The sequence below is a fragment of the Chelon labrosus genome (genome assembly GCF_963514085.1).
Source record: "Chelon labrosus genome assembly, chromosome: 11".
NCBI lineage: Eukaryota > Metazoa > Chordata > Actinopteri > Mugiliformes > Mugilidae > Chelon > Chelon labrosus.
Window position 1 is genome coordinate 25,884,409 of NC_140344.1, and position 20,257 is coordinate 25,904,665.

Consider the following 20,257-nt stretch of genomic DNA (forward strand, 5'->3'; position numbering starts at 1 on the left):
TGGCGCTTTTCACTGCGGACTGATCAGACAATTGTTAGTAAATGACAGGCAGAGAGTGGAGGGAGCTGGGAAAGACAAAGCAGTGTGTGGGAGATGAGCGGAGGGTAAGAGGGGGAAAGAGAACGAGAAGCTAAAAATATCCACCTCTAACTTTTAAAGTCGAGCAGCTCCTTCTGCGGCGCGTTGTTGCTTCGTGCGGCGCTCCAGTGCATCTCTAGCGCTAAGTGCTTAGTGGAGAGAGTTAATTGTAAATGAGCTGTAGTTTATTTTTCAGGGCTTGAGTGTGTGGTCTTACACTTACAGGCTGCAGTAAAGTGTGTCTAATCTGGTGGAAAACACTCATGTTCTTTGACATAAGCCATATGTCAAAAATGGTTCATTAAGCCACTACATTAGATTTTTTATTTTTTTTATTTAATCCTTTCAATTCACATCAACTGCTTTGTCCTCAGACCCAGCAGCTGGGGACAAACTGGAGTTTATTGCACCATTAAATGATTAGCTTGAGGGGATATTGTTGCCTTGAGTAATATTGTCTGGACAAGACGGAGCAGCTAACTTTAGCCTCACCTTTGACCATATCTGACACCGGCTTCCACAAATCAGGTTTAGCTTCTCTTAATGTCTTCCTTGGAAAGAATTCCTCTTTCAGTCGAGCTGAATAGCGTCACCTCCAGCCACGATGACTGTCACATTTTACCTCAGTAAATATTTAATGATTACTTTTTATCTGCAGAGCAGACATTTCCTTATCGTTTGCACTGTGCTTTAAATGGATAATGTGGACTTTAGGCCTCAAGTGACATCTGTTAAACATGCAATAGAAGAAATTGTTTTTTCATTATGTTTGTAGCAATATCTGCCAGTTTTTGACATATTCACTGGCTCAGTTTGCTAAATAAAAATTTAAAAAGAAAACTACAAGAGAAGCTTAAATATATTAAACCCTTGCATTTTCTAATGGATGTCAAAATGAAATAGCTTCAGCATATTGAATAGCGAAGACTGAGAGTGTCTATAACTACCTGAGAAGTTCTTTTGTTTGTTTTTTCTTTTTGTACAAGCTCTTCTGGGACTAAGTGCCCAGCGCTAGTAGACTGCAGGTCCAATTAGATGTTAATATTCAATGTTACGGTTGAGCGAACAAACACATTGTTAATTAATTCCTTCGACTTTTGTTTTGTGATTTTGTTACTGGAACACCTAAAACATAACAGCCTCTTAAAATACTGGGAATCAATCTGACTACTGTACCATGCATGAGGAAATCCTTTTCTGTCATTGCTTTGTGGACCACTGTCTCTTTTACTGGTCTGTTGGTCACATATTGAATCTATAGATTAATAGTTGGGTGGCGATTATAAATACTAGCTGAGTTATTTTAGTGACGTACAGAGTAGAGTGTAGCATACAGAGTAATGCATAAAACCAAATGAAGTTCACAGTAGTGCAAAAATTGTTCATTTGTTCATATATACACCAATCAGGCATAACATTATGACCACTGACAGGATAAGTGAATAACAACTGACCATCTTGTGACAATTCAGTGTTCTGCAGGGAAACTTTTGGACCTGGCATTCATTTTTGTGGATGTTAGACAATTAGAACCCACCTAGACCAGACCAGGCACCGCCACCCCATAGCAATGACACTCCTTGATGGCAGCAGCCATCCCCAGCAGGAAACAGCCACAAAAACGCTTTAGGAACAACTCAAAAAAACATGAAGAACAGCACAAGGTGTTGACCTGGCCTCCAAATTCACTAGATCTCAAACTGATCAAGTATCTGTGGGATGATCAACAGAGGCCCCTCCCCTCAAAGGCCCCCCCACTAACAACATTCTGTTGCCAAACACCACAGGACACCCTCAGATGGCCCATGTCCATTCTCTGATGAGTCACAACTTATTTGGAGACACCTACACAATAGTAGGAAGGCGGTCATAATGTTATGCCTGATCGGTATATATTATCACTGGTTTGATCCCCTATATGTCCATGGCTGAAGTGCCTCGAGCATGGGATGGGGTGTAGGTGCCTTGAGCGCCTGTGTGTACATAAATACATATAAAGCTGATTTGACCCTGCGACTGCCCAATGACAGCTGGGATAGGCTCCAAGCGGTTACAGAAAATGAATGAATGAATGGATAAAGCTGATTTGATTTCAACATCATCATGACATATCAGATATCTAAAAGTTCCCAGATGATGTGTTTATCTTGGGCGTCTCTGGTGTTGGAGATGGATGAGTGGGCCAGTGTGAGGAGGGCCCTCATCTTATTAATGTGCTTACAGTAAACATTGACTTGCTTATTACTCTATTATGTGTACTTTACACTTTATCTGCTTTCGTATTTCACATCCTTACCAGCAGCTTCTTTTTCTCCTCTGCAAAATTAAACCTGCTGTGGACAAAAAGTCTAAAAAAAAATGCTGTTTATTTACAGAAACTCATATATCAAGAAGAAAATGTACTAACAAATCACCACCTACACTGTTTGAGTGGCAAGTAATCTGTGGGCAGAACAATGTAGACATGTCTCAGCATTTACTGATTAGTTCCACCACACAGTGTTTCAAAGCTTTGTTTGTCTTTCATTGGCTTTTGGCTGTTTTGGCTTTCATTTTTGGATTTGGAACAGGACAAGGACTTAATAACTGATAAATGTCAATGGAACCATCTGAGCTCAAACCTACTCAGATAAACTTCTAACTTTCTAAGCAAGTTTAAAGATCAATGCATAATCACCACATTTCTTGTGGAAACCAATAGGAACTTCCTGAAGTATGGTGGCAGAAAATATGAGACAAAATGAAAAGGAATCACTCGTTTAATGAAGATTTAAAATCATAAACGAGTAAAAAGGCAAATAATGGGGCTGCAATTACAGTGCTGTAATAAAAATCTGACAGATTTTTAGGTGATCCCGTAGCGGGAGAATCCTTGCGAGAAGAAGTGGAAAAGTTGCGCTCCACTGGGAACTGATTAAGATCTGCCAGGCCAATCAAATCGTTTGGGCAAGCTTTATATGTTGGTAGGCAGAAGAGGCATTTCTTCTTCTCTGTATCGTTTGAAACACTCTCCGCAATGAAATCTAAATGCCGGGCTACTGTACTCATATTCTGATAAGAATTGGGTCTGGCTCTGCTAGGCTAGTACACCGTTACCTACGCCTTTACTTTTTAACGTTCAGAACTCTTGCAGGTCTTTGGCAATGGTAGGTCTGCCACAAAATCAGAATATTACTGAAAAAGCCCAAATCCAAATATCCACAATGTAGAATTCTCTAAACAGTAGACAAAGAACCGGTAAGTTGAACGTTTACTGAAAGTAAAACCACGCACCAATGTAGGACAGCCACTGTGCAAGAGTATGATCATGATTGTAACTTAAAAGGGGAACTACTGTTTTTTTACAACCTGGACCTTATTTCTGGCGTAAGATACGATCGTTTACTCACCCATATAACTTTTGTGTAATTTGTAGTCGTTCGGGAGATAATTAGATCAGCGTATATCCATATAGTGGGAGTGACTGGGGCACCGAAACGCAGCCCCTAATGAAGGCATTATCTTCTGCGAAACTTGTTCATTTCACCAATATTAGGTTTATATTGTTATCGTACTACCTGTAACTTGCTACTACTATGGCTCGTCCTCAAACTCAGAATCGGAAAAATATTCAGCCATGTTGCAAAAAACTAGCAGTAGCAAGACACCATCCGGGGTCTATAGGTCAATCTACAGACCCCGGATGATGATAACAGGTAACTCCGGACTCAACGGGGAATAGCACTAGCGTACAGTAACAAAATATTGGTGAAATGAACGAGTTTCGCGGCAGATAATGCGTTATTTAGAGGCTGCGTTTCGGTGCCCCAGTCACTCCCACTGTATGGATATACGCAGATCTAAGTATCTCCCGAACGACTACAAATTGCACAAAAGTTATATGGGTGAGTAAACGATCATATTTTATGCCAGAAATAAGGTCCAGGTTGAAAAAAACAGTAGTTACCCTTTAATAAAAGATAATATGATACGTTCTTTTTATAATTTAGTGGTTAACAATGGGACTAATTAAAGAACAAAAGATAAATTAATTGAAAAAATAAAAAAACTGACCAAATAGAATAGTTTATTCTTGTAGCACTGAGCGATGAACTTAAGGATTTCTTGCATGGCTAGGCTACCACTACATCAATTCTACGATGGGAATTATCACAGCGTTTTATTATTAGCATTATTAGCATTTCATAAACTGGTGTAAATGTTTTCCAATAAAACATGAACAGACGAGACAGAACAAACGTTTGTGTCTCATCCGAGATGGCGTAATGGCGGTGGCTCTTTTTCCTGTGATTCATGCAACCTCGTTTGAATACTGACACGAAATTGAAAGTTAAATTAGGTGAATGTGGACTAACTCAAATCAGGTTTAATTGAGGAGAAAGTCAATAGAAACCCCCCACCATCCCCCACCTACCACCACCACTCACCCGCTGCTAGATTTGAACACTGTAATTCCTCTCACACTTCTATAATTGACTGGGCCGCTTATTTTCTAAGTCCATCGAAATGACCACCGGGCTTTTATCTCCAACTGTCTCCATGGCTACGGGCTACGGTTTAGTTGATGAGCGTGCATGTGTGTGTGTGTGTTTAGGTTGGAGGGACGTAGCTTCTAATTGACTTGCTGTTAAAGCTTTTAATGAAGAGTGGGCAGTCTGCTCTCCAATTAGCTGTGAGGGGGGCCATCAGGGGATGAAAAGAGGCCAGCAGCTCAGAGCGGGGGGCGGGGCGGGGGGGGGGAGAAAGTAGGAGAGAGGGGGGAGGAAGAAGAAGACAAAGTGGGTGAAGAGTAGGACGAAACTGAGGAAGAGGAGAGGGGCTGTAAGGTGATAAGAGAGGCATCCGTTTATAGTGAGGTTTAATGAGATGCAATCAAAATGTTTGTTTTTTTTAGTGTCACAATTCTTTTAATTGTATGAACACACGCCAACAATCAACCATCATCAACAACGACTGTGACGAACAAAAGAAATTTTCTGAACTACCCATTTGTCTATAGGGGCTAGTGAATACTGTCCTAGGCTTTTTAATTTTACTCTCATTTAATTAGTGACATTGTAAACACATAAATAATTACTCTAAAAATAATAATTACGGTAAACAGATTAAGAGCTTTATGTGAAGAGGACAGACTCTGCGTTGTGTTTATTCTGCATCGAGGACTGGGCCACATTCTACAGGAGATTGCTGCCATGTTTTACGAGACGGTGATTTTTTCTTGTTTGGCAGAGTAGACCTTTCAACTAAGGAGTGCACGGGGTTACATTTCACACTTTGGAATCACGCCCAGCTACTTCAGGCCCAGGAGAACACTGGGCTGCGGTTAACTATGTTTGCTGCATTGTTCAAAGTATAAACATTAAATTTGCCGAAATATTGCGTCAACTTCCTGTTTACTGTTTAACCTATTAATATCTATGGGTGAATCTGGAGCCAGTCCATCAACCAGCAGGCGGCAGATATCAAAGCAATAATTTCAAAAAATTATTGTTAGATCCATGTTAGATCATAAAATCAGGTGATAATAGTTATAATTATTGCTGAAATAAAGTTGTGACTTTACTGCTGGCCTAATACCTTGACCCATGTGAGTTGTCACTTGCTTTAGGCACATAGAGTATACAGGCAAAACATTATGACCGCCTTCCTAATATTGTGTAGGTCTCCCTTGTGCATCCAGAACAGTTGTGACTCACCAGAGAATGGACATGGGCCTTCTGAGGGTGTCCTGTGCTGTCTGGCAACACTTTGGGTCCTATGGGTTGAGGGGAGGGGAGGGACCTCTGTGAATCATCCCACAGATACTTGATCAGTTTGGGATCTAGTGAATTTGGAGGCCGGGTCAACACCTTGTGCTGTTCTTCATGTTTATTTTTTTAGTTGTTCCTAAAGCGTTTTTGTGTGTGTCTGTGTCAGGCTACATCCTGCTGGGGATGTCTGCTGCCATCAAGGAGTGTCATTACTATGGGGTGGGGGTGTCTGGTCTGGCCTAGGTGGGTGCTACATGTCTAAGTAACATCCACACCAATGAATGCCAGGTCCAGAAGTTTCCCAGCAGAACATTGAACTGTCACAAGATGGTCAATGTTATTTACTTCTCCTGTCATAATGTTGTGGCTGATTGGTGTATGATGCTTAGATTTAAGGATTGTTCATGATTTGGGTTTTATAAAGTACTTACAAGACTTTGGAACCAAAGAGTCCAACTTTAGATTGACCCATCCAGCCACCCCAACCTCCTCTCTGTTTAGACAAGAGTTTGATTCAGTTAAAAATCAGTTTAATGGTTGACTAACTGTTGTGTGTAACAATAATACTGTTGCTAAATTATCTCAGTCCTAGTTTCTAATTTCTCTTGTGCCATTTTTGTATACCTTGTCTATTAAAAATGTTAACTAACACAACCAATTAAAGCTGTCACAAAGAAAGCTTAATTTTTCTCTGATTAAACAATAAACTATATAAATAAATTTATATCCCTCCATTTTGTTCCTGATATCTTAAAAAGCATCAAAGCAAATTATGGACATGCTCCTCTGTCCCGGCGGAGGTTTTTCCTGCTAAAAAGTAAACATTTCGTGGCAGGATGAAATATTACTTGAAGACCGGAGCTAATTAGGAGGGACGCTGTGTGGTTAGGTGTGTTAAAATCACACTGGAATGAGGCCCAATTAAACCAAACCCCTCAAAGGAGCTGGCTTCCCATTCGTCTCTTTCTTTACTGTCTTTGAACAGGCCGAGTTCCTTCCAATAAACAGATATAATTGCCTGTTTATCAACCTCTTTGGAACTCCCAATTCACATGAAATATTCACGATGAAACAATGGAAATGAAAAGTGACAGATGAGGACAAAGCAGGAACGGTGTAGCATTTGGTCGTATCGTTTATTTTTTTTAACGTACTCTGCAGGACTTGCCCCATGTAGAAGTGCTTTTATTGTGCTCACTGCGGTTTATCAGCCATGTATGAGGCGTCAGGAATCACAGTACAGTCCAGTACAGTATATCACCATCTGTGGCCTCTCCACTGGTCCAACGGTCTACTACATTAGTGATGATGATGTAAATGATTTGGCTAACATACCGTGAAACCTGTAAAAGAACTAGATTGACAGAATATTCATAAATTAGATTTTTAATTCCCAGGTGTCAAGGACATAAATATTGCAACAGTGAGTGACATGACAATCTGTGGTTTGGCTCTGGAAATTAGATTTTAGTGTCCATACGACATATTGCAATATAATTTGCAATCTAGCTACATCAGATCTGATCACAGCACAGAAACAAGTGATGCAAGTTAATGTTTAGTCTAACTACACAGTTGATCTAATAGGGGCCTCTGTGGATCATCCCACAGATACTTGATCAGTTTGGGATCTTGTAAATTTGGAGGCCAGGTCAACACCTTGTGCTGTTCTTCATTTTTAGTTGTTCCTAAAGCGTTTTTGTGTGTGTGGCTGCAACCTGCTGGGGATGGCTGTAGCGATCAATCAGTGTCATTGCTATGGCGTGGGGGTGGGGTACCTGGTCTGGTCTAGGTGGGTGCTACATGTCTAAGTAACATCCACACCAATGAATGTGGATCCAAAAGTTTCCCAGCAGAAGATGATCAGTGCTATTCACTACTCCTGTCAGTGGTTTTAATGTTGTGGCTGATCAGTTACATTGTGTCACAGACTGTGTATTCAGACTGTGTCTATGCGTGTGTCTTGCAGGTGCAGTCGAAGTGAGAAAAGAAGGTCTGGAGGCTCAGATCAACCGCCTGGCTGAACTGATTGGACGACTGGAGAATAAGGTAAGGAGCACACATTTAGGAAGAGATTGCATTGATGTGTGTTATTCCCTGGAGGATCATTGTAACCAAACCCACTACATACGTAACCTCATAATGTCAAGATGGGAATTATTTACTATTTATTTATTACTATTGTCAAAAAAAAATTCTCTACAAACACCTCTTATCTCCAAAAACACATCCATGCCATTGCATTAGTTCTAGTACATTTGTTCTTCAGTGCTGTAAAAACCATCCTGCTGCAGAAACACTATATGTAGCACATCAGCTACGTAATAATCCTGTGTTATTAACTTGTTTTTAAGTCCTGCTCAAAACTGCAGGGTCTGGATGTTTGACCGATGAACCTCATATTGACTCATGCATAGGACACTATAGCTAATTATGCTGATTACATAAATACGACTATACGTTTTTTATTGGGGGTGGAGTAGTGATTAGAGAAGCTGTGTTGGGACTATTAAGACTGTTACATACTCCATGAGAATAGAGAACTTTGTTCTTGCACTCCAGCTCTGCCCCTACCACAGAGCCCTCCTTCTGTGTGAGCTTGTCCAGCCATGAGGTGTCCTTCTTCCCCAGCACACCACAGCGTAGAAGAGGGCGCTGGCAACCATAGTCTGATAGTCTCAGTTTGTGTTTGTGCACGTACAGACAGAAAACTAAACAAATCGCTGTAGTTAAATTGTAAGCAGCCCTTAAAAAAAAAATTATTGAAAGATTATTTGTTTTAAGGAATTGTTATCTGTTGCAGCCGTTCCTAAATAGGACAGCTGACTGTGTGAATGGATGATTGACCCAATAAAGTGAATGATGCAGAGCCTGGCGCGTTCATTGAAGAGGTTGTCTGTTGCTACTGGGATTAAAATGGATTTAGCAACGTAGACTTTATATCAGTGACATTTAATTTGGTTGCAGTTGCTTATTTTTAGAAAGGGTTCAGTAACACCAGTGTAAATACCTTGTTCTGTATTGCATTTGGGATACAAGATTAGGCACTGGTCTAAGGAGCTAATACACACAAGAGACGTTCATCGTAGCATTGTAACCAAGTGCTTTTATTAATCTGACCTTTATGAGGCGAATATTTACTGTTTGAGCCCAAAATAAAGCAGGTAGGAAAAGTTCATAGCATAGATCCAATGTGTAAAAACGTCCATGAAGACATAAAGAACACAGCTGCACATGAAAGAATGGTTTCTGTAAAGTAGCCTTCAGTTTCTTCCCTGAGTATGTTACATAGGTTGTAATAATACTTTGCGTCAGCCATAAAACAGATGGACTGATGGACTGTGAAGCAGCTGCACTGCTCGTTCTCCTATTTCATTTTTTTTTTTAAGTCCTCTATCAGCCGCAAACAGCTGCAAAAGCCAGTGATCTTATCCTCATAATAAACTTTTTCTCTTACCAAGTTGTCAGCATGTGGGGGATTTGTAAGTTTGATGTGTTACATTGGCCAAATTGGGCACAGCAAAGCAACATTCAGAAGCTGAAGGTCTGCAGAGGACACGAGAAAAGAAAGTGAAGCAGAAGGAGAAAATGAAAGACACTCAGGGTTAATGAGGAGCTGGGGGTAAGGAGTTAATTAACACAAAGTTATGGAGAGGAAACGATGGAGGGAGAGAAGAAAAAGACTCTTTCTCTTCACTTCTCTGTCTTTGTAGCAGCTCTCTGGCCCGAGATAGGTCCTCCTCCTCCTCCTCCTCCTCCTCCTCCTCCTCCTCCTCTTCTTCCATCTCTCACCTCCATCCTTGACACCCCCCCGCCACTTTCTTCCTCCCCACGTTTGTCGCTCCGTTCCTCTGCATTGCCCGCGTCTCATCCAGTACTGAACATGTTAAGGCTAATGGAGCCCCAGCAGACTCAGCTGTCTCTGGGAGAGCCAGCCACCACGGCACAAAGAGCTAAGAATAACAAAACACTGTGTACGCTGCCACGGGGGAGGAAGAGGAGGAAGATGTGGGAAGAAAGAAGGGGAAAGAGGATGAGGATGGAAGAAATTACACGTGCATGACTAACCATGATTTCTCTTTAGAAACAACCTTTATCCCTTGACCCTTGGCGGTAATTTATCTAACGAATTGCCAACTTGTTTAAGTTAAACCGTTTCACTCAGTTGGATGAGCTCCGTTCTGTCAGGAATGATTGAAGCGTTGAGTTAAAGGATTGTTCAATAATCGCCTGTGACCTCGAAGCCCTCCAGAGAGACCATTACTCTACCTGTCCAGAGGCAGCCTTGTTTACAGTAATGTAGAAAATAAATCTGCTCACAGTTGACTAAACACAAGACAGATCTGACATTTACCTGTTGAGACAGCGATAGAAACGCATCACAAATCATTGATTCTGTTTTTTACTGCTTGAAGTAGCTGGTTATTGATGAGAGATGACAGTGACGGTGCATGCGTCTCTCCATTACTTTTACATCTCATCAAGAAGCTAAATCTGAAGAGACATCTATTAATCCAGGGGAAGCTCCCGTCACTGAGCCAGTATCAGTTAAAACAACAAATGAAATCAGAATAAAATTTATCTTAAGTTAAGCTTAATTAAGTTAAGTAATGCTTGCAAATGACTGATTTGGTGTCAGTAGCTGCACAAGAAAAAATATGCAAATACAAGAGAAGAAGATGAGAGAGAGGAGGTGGTAACCACTTTAATGGGCTGATAAATACTTTGCTAGAGCATTGTAACAAAAACATGAATAATTGCAAAGGCTGAAATGACAAAATAACAGAGAATGAATTGATAAAAACATGATGGAGAACCTGAATGTAGGTTTTGGCTCCAAATGGATAAGTACACTGCCTGGCTCAAGAAAAAGTCACCACCTGGATAAAACTGGGTTAAGAACTGTCCAATGCCTTATTAAAAACTGGAAGGATAGTGGAGAACCATCGCATCAGGGTAAGAAGAGAGTCAGATGAAGTGATGCACCCATCATGCCTAGTGTCTACTGTACAAGCCTGTGGGGGCAGTGCTATGATCTGGGGCTGCTGCAGTTGCTCAGGTCTAGGTTCAGCAACATTATGTGTCCAAAGAATGAGGTCAGCTGACTACCTGAATATACTGAATGACCAGGTTATTCCATCAATGGATTTTTTTCTTCCCTGATGTTCACGGGCATATTCCAAGATGACAATGTCAGGATTCATGGGGCTCAGATTGTGAAAGAGTGGCTCAGGGAACATGAGACATCATTTTCACACATGGATTGTCCACCACAGAGTCCAGACCTTAACCCCACTGAGAATCTTTGGGATGTGCTGGAGAAGGCTTTGTGCAGTGGTCAGACTCTCCCATCATCAATACAAGATCTTGGTGAAAAATTAATGCAACACTGGATGGAAATAAATCTGGTGACATTGAAGAAGCTTATTGAAACAATGCCACAGTGAATGTGTGCTGTAATCAAAGCTAAAGGCGGTCCAATGAAATATTAGAGTGTGTGACCTTTTTGTTTGACTAGGCAGTGTATTTTGTATTTCATGTTATGAGAGTAAGAAGAAAAGGCTGATATAATTTTTTATATCTGTACAGTAAAGAAGTCAAATGTGTGATTTTGCTTAGCTTAGCATAAAGACAAGTGGCCTGGTTTGACATAAAAGACATAAAAACCTCTACAACTCAATGATTACTTACCTTTTTTATCTTTTCTGCTTTAGGTCAAGATTGATTTTGGCACAAAACTAACAAATTGAACAACTCACACATGGTGTGCTAATTAGTTCGCCTTATAGACGGTGTTAAGCTACTGTAGCTTGATGTACTTGTTTGTAATCTTTATGCAAAGCCAATCTGTGTCAATTTAGCACCGTAGCTACAGCGACAGCGCAGACCCTAACACCGTAGCTGACGTGCACCTCCCCAGAAATATAACTATGCGCTGCAGTCACACAGACCACAAGAGCTGTGATTGGTCCACTTGGTAGTAGCGTGTTTCTGCTTTAGTATTTCCGGCTGCTTCTTCATCTCTGCAGTTATTTTTGTATTGATTGTTTTAGATCAATAAAGATTGGAACACATGGAGGAAAGGTTAACTGAGGAGGTTCAAAGGTACAAGCATTTGTACGACTCGTCTTCTGCAAAATTTTGGCAAAAGCCTCAGTCGCCATTGTTGAAAGTGAAGCAAATCGACTTGTGTTTCAGAGGCGTTTTTACAGAGCGAGCCAGACTGACGAGTATAAATGCTTCACACCGGCTGACTCACATCTATGTCCCGCAGAGGTATAAACCACACTTCACTTTATATCTTCTCATCCAACTCAAAACAGCCATTCTGAGTTGTGTTTTATTTTTTTTCTAAAAAGACTTGTGGGGCATTGTGGGGCTACAAATTTGCAGAATTTAATATTTTTTTTTCCTTTCAGGTCTTCAGATCTCAAGACAATGCGTTAAATTGGGATTCAGATTAAAGATTTCAAAGATGGCTTCGGTTATTATCCGAACTTCACGCCCACTTACTTTGCAAAGGTTTTGCAAGGTTGCTGCATTTTCATGTAATTGTTCGTGTTTGGTGAAAGATTTTATTCTAGAATAGAAAAGAAAGGAGAAGAAAGTGCCCGTAAAATTACCCTTCCATTGACAGCAGAGAATAGCAGAAAATCACTGTGCAGAGGGCGGGGGAGGGGGAGTAAATATAGGTCACCAAACTTTTATGATGGAAAGTGTGTTCTCAGAATAATAAGAAGAGAGAAAAGCACAGGAATAAGGTGCCAGGTGACGCTTTTAGAAGACCAGGAAGAAATCAAAGTAATAGAAAGCTTTCAGGAGGCGTCTCAAATGTGTCTTTGTCTCTGTGTTCGCCCAAGTACTACCTGCATGAATCGTGGGTATTAAGACCGTGCAGGTGTCTGGAAGAGGAAATGATATTATCACACCGCGTCAGAGAGACTCGTGAATTGTTTACTGAATGAATAATGAACCAGCTACACTCTGAGTGATGTTTTATCTGGCGAGATGAAAATAGTGTCTTTTCGTTTGCGCCGCTGCTCTGTGATAGCACACTGGAAATCCTGTTACCTGCCTTGCACCGACACAGCCCTCCTCAAAGTGGCAGATTCGTGCTGCTCGGTTTCAATTTCATATGCTCCTGCTGCATTTTTGGGTGGTTTTGCTTGAAAAAAGATCATTCTGTATTACTCTTCGTGGGCTGCAGACAAAATAATGTGTTTCTCCCCTTGAAAAGGAAGATGCCAGGATGATAGGCTTTGATTGTAGCTGCACAGCTGGTATAGGTCGGACCGAGGCAGAATAGAGACAAGCATTAAGATGCAGCTTTCTTCTGTTTTTTCTCAGAAGGAGAATATGATGTTTTCTTTGATAACTTTAACTGTGCAGTCGTGTAATGTAAGATTTTCAGGCTTATGTGAAGTAAAGAAGAGCGAGTGATAGAAAAATGGGTGAACAACAGCAAACCGACGTTCTCACCGCAAAAGATTCAGATTTTGGCAAAGCCTCTCCAAGATACTCACCAGGTGTCCCTCAGCATCTGTGCACCTCGGTTTGCAGTTGATGTCCATGTAAACCCACAAGTCACGGGACTTTTAACCCGTGGGAAAGGAGTTAGTGTCCTGGATAAGGCTGTCATTAATGCCTCTAGTGTGGCTAGAGCTCAACATCTCAATTTTGGCCATAAATCATCTCGTCATCCAGATATCCCACTGAATTTCTTTAAATTTGGCACAAACGACCACTTGGACTCAAGGATGAAGTGGATTAGTTTAGTAGGTCAAAGGTCAAAGTCACTATGATCTTTTGGGCTTTACTCAACTCCTGAACATGATATTCCAGAAACACCTTCAAGGGATTATTTTACATTTGATGCAAACGTCTATTTAGACTCAAGGGTGAAGTGGTTACATTTTGGTGGTCAACAAAACTTCATTTTGGCCTTTAATGAAGTCGTTAACATGATATCTCAGGGACACCTTGAGGAAGTGTCTTCAAATTTGCACATTCAACACTCGCTTGTTGATGTCGTGATTAGAATAATGCTTTTGTCGTGTCCCTTTTTATTGAGATGCAGAGTCAGTGTTGTGTTTCCACTGTAAAGCGACTTAAAGAAAAGGACTTGCTGCAAAACCTACAGCACACCCAAGGAAGCTTTCATTGAGAAACTGCTCAGAAACCATTCCAACTTGTGCCTTTGTGTATTTTAAAGCAGTATATTACGATTACTTTTATCTCAGTAAAAACATTGTGTGAAGTGCCTATAGTTAATAGTTTGTTTGTTGACAGGCAGGTTGAGAGCCGGCTGGTCCTTGCAGTGACAAACTGCAATAATTTACAGAAGATAATTTACTGAGTCTGTATTTTCTCAGCCTGATTTGTAAATCAGGAGATCCTGGGATGCCAGCAAGTCAAGGAGGGAGAAGCAGTCTCCAAAACCATGCATGCCAAAGACATGAAAAAACTTAAAACTAAACAAAAATCACTTACAAGCAGCAGAGAGAGGAGTTTAGGAACAGCTGATTATGATTTATAACACTCTTTCTCTGACTGCCCCTTCAATTCTCCTTTGTTTTTCCTTCTGTTGATAGCTGGCATCGAGGTAAAAGGGTATTTAAGTCGATTACCACAAAAAGAAAGCAAGCTAAGAAACCAAACTGAGTGACCTGTTCGTTCTCTATCAGTCTGCTCACCTCTGTTTCCTGAGACGGCGCTGTCCGTGGTGCTGAAACAACAGCCGAGCAGTAGTATCACATACTGTATATCTGCCAGTTATGTAGTTGTGAACCAAATCATGTATGACGTTATGCAGCAGGTGGAAAACAACAAGATTTGTCTGGATTAGGTCTATGACTCTATAATCACCTAATCTGACACAGGGACCGTGTTTCCCGACGAAAATCTTGTGCAGGCTGGACCGGCCATTAGTGAGGACAAAAACAGAACCAAACCAAGAGTGAAAATGTGATTTACAACAACATGAGACGACTAATTAATGCATTTTTCTCATATTAGTTTTTAATTTGTGTTTCCACTGATCTCAACTCACCAAACACCTTTGTTAATGCATGTTTAATGCTAAGCAGCCATTATTAATGTTATTACATGTCCAACTTTAGGAAGATCTAGCGGCTAAACAACTGTCACGAAAAAATAAATATATTTCAGTGTAGTTTGTAAAGAACATAGCAGGCAGTGAGTCAAGTCTTTTATGTACTGAAAGACCAATAACACACAGCGCCTTCCATTTCAGCCCAGCTGTGAGCACACTGTGGCTTATTAAGCTCAAATCATTCATCCTAGAACTCCTTATGGGTGTGTATGTATATATATCTGTATTTATGTGTGTGTGTGGCACCTGCCCACTGAGCCAGACCCTATTGCCTCGGCTTCCCCTGCTGTGCCTGGTAAAAGAAAAAAAATCCGAGTTCCCTCCCGCATGAAGCAGACACTATTCAAACAGTGATACTCATCAGTCACCTTGGTGACAGAAACCCGCAGCGTTTACCGTGATTTATTAGAACAGGTATATTTAAGTCTGACTCGCAGGCAGGCCGAGCTGAGGATAAACCTAGATATCAAAGTCTCGTCATCTTTGCCACCTGGCTCCGCTAATGTCTTTTTCTGAAGAGCATATTTGAATTTATCTGCAGTTTTAATCTTGTTCCTTTCACTTAATTGGCCTTTAGCTCAACCCTTTCACTGAAGCATTGGGATCTAATAAGAACGACGCTCGTTATCTGAAGAACTTGGATGATGGTGTCTTTTAATATTTTTTTATTTTTTATTTAGCCTTTCCAAAACCAAGAAGGCGAAAATAAAAGTGTAAGGAATAAATTGTAATGTCACTGCCTTATTATAAAGCTGTTAATGAGTTTTCCATTTACAGCTCTGACTGGGCTGTGCACAAATTTTGTTTATTAAAGTTTCACTCTGGCTTGTTGATGGGATAAAGGAGACCAGTTGATATTAAACTCTCTGAAATATCTCCTATCCATTGAGCCCAAAGTTTTACATTTCTGGTCTTAGAGCCGTGGAGCTGTTACCAACTGATTTTGGAGATGTTTTTCTTTTAAGACTGAGCCTCAGAATTAATACTTGGGCTTACTGGGTCTAAAATACAACAGCTTTAATGTTAGAGTATGGACCCACCAAACCGACATCAAATAATTATTGGCATCGAAAGCTACTTTACCTTACGTTGCCTGTGTCTGGACCAAACAACTGCTCTTGAGCCAGTCACATCATAAGTTCGGCAGTTGCATGAAAGTAAATAACTCTTCATACCAGCAAGTGACTCGTGGGAAGAGTTACTAATAACTGGGAGGCTATCCAAAAAGTGTTTAAACAAGGCAACTGGACTTGTAGAGTTTTCTGAGAAGATGTTTCGCCACTCGTCCGAGTAGCTTCTTCAGTTTAAATTGGTACAGCTAGTGCCAGATTCAGGTTGTTAACAGAAACAAGTCAACCAAGTTTCTGATGGGTCAGACCATAGACTGTTTAAAGATGGGCGGTGGAACAGCTCCTCAAAAGTGAAGCCAAAGCAAGTAGAGCTCCCCCTGGTGGCTGGCTGCAGTATAGGTCATAAGCTCAGCCTCCTCCATGTTAGTGGGCGGGACTTGGGTCAAACTAAAACACTAAAGTACAGGTCAAATGAATTTTATTCAATGATGGTTTCAGTCATTTTAGGTAGTTAATATAATGTTGATGCATGTTCAAGAGTACATTTTTTTGGATAGGTTTCTGTACTGTACTGATCAGACTCTGGCTCCAAAGTCGCAAGATGGTGCCGCCCGTATCCCCGGCAAAATAGCGTCAGTTTGGCCAATGCAAGGAAGTGGGGACATGTTGTCCATATTTATATACAGTCTGTGGGTTATATCCGTTGATGTTTCCTATTTAAGCTTCAACTTCCCACCCGTTCCCTTAGGACTGAAGAAGCTACTCGGATGAGTGGCGGGAGGCTAGTGAGCTACGAATGAGATGAGATGTCTAATTTTGTTTTCTTTTGCGTGAAATCAAGGAAATATTAGAATTTGGAGTTGTAATTGTGCCATGGATATCATTTTAAAGTGCACATCTGCTGTGCAGTAATGGAAAACTCGGTCAATCTCCTTATTTCTTGCTAAACCCTACTACCTCAAAGTCCTTCCTCCTGATTTTCAGTTAGATTTGGCATTTCAGTGTTTTGTCCGAAACAACTCATTCTGTTTCATTTTGTGCCTCCCTCATTGCCATGCATCTACCTTCCCTCTGGTCCATCCACTCTGGCCACCCTCCAACTTTACTTTAATCTCTAAAAAAAAACACCATCTCCTCCTTTCATGCCCTTGTGTCCACTAAGACCTCTCGTTGTGACTAATGTCTGCTTCAGGCTGTTGCTGTTGTTGTTGTAGTAGTTGCTGTTGTTGGTCTTGTTGATTGACATGTTGCTGCTGTTGTTGTTGTTGTGCTTCTCCTTGCAGACGGTCTCGCTTGATCTGCACCAGAGGCTAACAGACACAGATGGCACCACCAGCGCAGTAAGTAGACTGAACGCTAAACGGATAACATTTGAACATTACACTGCAGCACACAGCCCTGGGTCCAGCATCACTCACTACAGCCTTACAAAAGCTCAACCGCGGCCTCAAGACATGCCTTTGAGATGCGACTAACACAGGGGACAGGCCCGGTGCGTGACCAGCGCCGTCCAGAAATAACCCTGTTTGTCTCACAGACAGAGACGTGCATGTTTTCTTTTGTTGTCTGGACCTGAATAATTTATACCGTGTTCTCAGGAAGAATTAATAGTCACATACTATCTTACAACACCCACGGAGAAAATAACAGGCGTACGAGCAGCATTTTGAGGGGTGCGTGATCTCGTCTCCGATAATGATCAGTGGTTCATATTAAAAAGCCATGAGCACTCTCTTCTTCTTTTGAAGCCGCGTTTGGATTGAATCATCAATCAGAATCTGTTTGCAGTTGCAGAAGCTCAACTGCTGGACATCGTTTTCGCACATAAGTCTAACCTGAACTGCTGTAATGTGTACGCCTGAAGTAAAGCAGAGATAAGAGTGGCAATACAGTAATAAAAAAAAAAAAAAAAAAAGCGAATGCTGAAAAAGCACAAAGTAATCTGTGAAATGTGGATTTATCGTTGTCCATGTATTTTACACTATGATAAAAGGAAGACACATGAGATAAGAAAAGCTTCCACTCAGCTGAATCTATCTATCTATATATATATAGATAGATAGATTCTGCTGAAGAGTGTAGTTCACTACATTGATCCTGGCGTATAAAATAGACTGAGGTATGAAGTTACTGTAACCCTGGAAATATCCATTCCACGTGGTTTATACAGTACGTGCATAGAAAATCACTCAGCACAATGTTTCCCGCAAGATTTCACGTTTTTATTTAGATTTTTCTTTCTGTCTTAATAAAAACTGTAATTGTGATACCATCCCACCTAATACGTAGAATAAGATCATGTGTTTTTTTATCAGTCCGTCATTAAACTACCGTAATGATGGTAATATTGGATTTAGTGACAATTCGCAGGAGCCTGTGCAGTATACAGATTAGAAGCTGCCTGGGTGGGGAGTACATAATATTTTTACAGTCTTGCAGATTGGTATATCCATCCATTATTATTTCAGTCCAGTATCATCGTTTTGAGTCTTGTATAGGGTCAGTTTTTCCCATTTTTTATCCAGTTGTGCTTCCTGAAGCCTTAGTATGTGTGTCAATTTTTCCATTAAAAAGATTTCATCCACAATTATTATCCATTGATCTTTCGTCGGCAGTGTTTCCTTTCCCCACTTCCTCGTGACGGCTTTCTTGCCTGCCAGCAGCAGTATTTTGATCAAGTAACCATCACGAGTGACGTCAGTCTCTTCTGAGAATTTACATAAATGAAGTACCGAACAGATCTTAGGCACTCCATATCCTAGTATTTGTTGTAGCTCCTTACATACCATTTCCCAAAATACAGCTATTTTTTGACATTTCCAAAATATGTGAGAGTGGTCTACATTAAAAGATCCACATCCCCGCCAACATTTTTGACGTCTGTGCAGCTGCTTACTTTTCATTTTCGGTGTAATAGAAAAACGGATCCGATTCTTCCATCCCTCCAAATGTGTGAATTGGTGGATGAGTGATGACTTCTAAAGTTAAGCTAGTTCATGTTACGTCTTTTCCTCCAGGTTTTGACCAACTCTCTTAAAATTGTTTTAAGTCTCCATGGTCTAAAAAAATCAAGAGCACAAATATTGGATTTTAAAAGTTGATTGTAACGTCCATTTTTATTTGTGAAATTAAGCTTCACATGCTACGTAGGCTAGGTTAAGGTTGGACTGAGCAGGTGAGCTTCCAGGTGTGTGGTGGGGTGTTTGGGAGGAGGCGGCTTTGAGGAGGGGAGGGAGGAGCAATAGGAGAAATAGAACACAAGCACAACATTGTTTGAGACATAAAAAACATTTCCGATTTGTTGTGAGACCGTGGCGGAGTAAATTAAACCCTGTCGGGCCGACACAGTGTTGACATTGTATGGGAAACCCTGAGACAGATATATTAAACTCTGTAGCTCCACCACTAAAGCTCTCACGCCTTTGAAGACTAGCCTTCACTCCCAAGGTTACCCACAAACTGAATAAGACGTATCTAGCACACATTAGAACCATTAATGACCAAAAAGAAGAATGGCAACAATCAGTTCTCCAACGCCGCCGCCATCATTACAAACGACCGCTCCGCTCGGCTCTTGCTATTAATAGCGCGACAATTCATCACATGAGCCTGCCATATGTCATCATCATTATTAATCTCTGGAAAGATAATCAGCGTTTAGTAGGATACTTGATGCAACAGATTTTACAAAGTGCTTCACAACTGAGGATGAGAGGAAAGCAACATTAATAACACTGAAGTAGAGTGACGCCTCGTGTTTAAATATAGAAAACAATGATAATGATAATGACGTTCAGACTTTACATTAACATCTGAACTGGGCCAATCTGATCACAAGTGGCCACAGTGCGCTCTGTATGTAAATAAACTCATCAGTATAACAGCAACGGTCTCTAGTGGTGGTTAGCACTGATGCCTCACAGCAAGAAGGTTCTGGGTTTGAATCCACTGACCGACTGGTTTCTTTCTGTGTGGAGTTTGCATGTTCTCCCATGTATCTGCGTGGGTTCTCTCCAGGTACTCCAGCTTCCTCCCACCGTCCAAAGACATGCTGGTTAGGTTCACTGGTGATTCTAAACTGGACGTAGGTGTGAGTGTGAATGGTTATCTGTCTCTCTGTGTTAGCCCTGTGATAGACTGGAGACCTGTCCAGTGTGTACCCCGCCTCCTGCCAAATGACAGCTGGGATAGGCTCCATCCCCCAGAGGACAAGTGGTTACAGTAGAAGAAGTAGAGAGTCTACTGCT

The 20,257-nt window shown here is 41.0% G+C and overlaps 1 protein-coding gene across 1 annotated transcript in view; it reads left to right on the forward strand.

Moving 5' to 3' along the window:
- The window catches only part of necab2 (N-terminal EF-hand calcium binding protein 2), a gene marked incomplete at its 5' end in the record, with an annotated part of 149,523 nt that overhangs the window by 85,929 nt on the left and 43,337 nt on the right, over nt 1-20,257 (forward strand). Inside the window, 2 exons of the mRNA XM_084555137.1 lie at nt 7,798-7,877; nt 17,294-17,350. Coding sequence (XP_084411263.1) covers nt 7,798-7,877; nt 17,294-17,350 — 137 coding nt within the window. The remainder of the gene's footprint in view (nt 1-7,797; nt 7,878-17,293; nt 17,351-20,257) is intronic.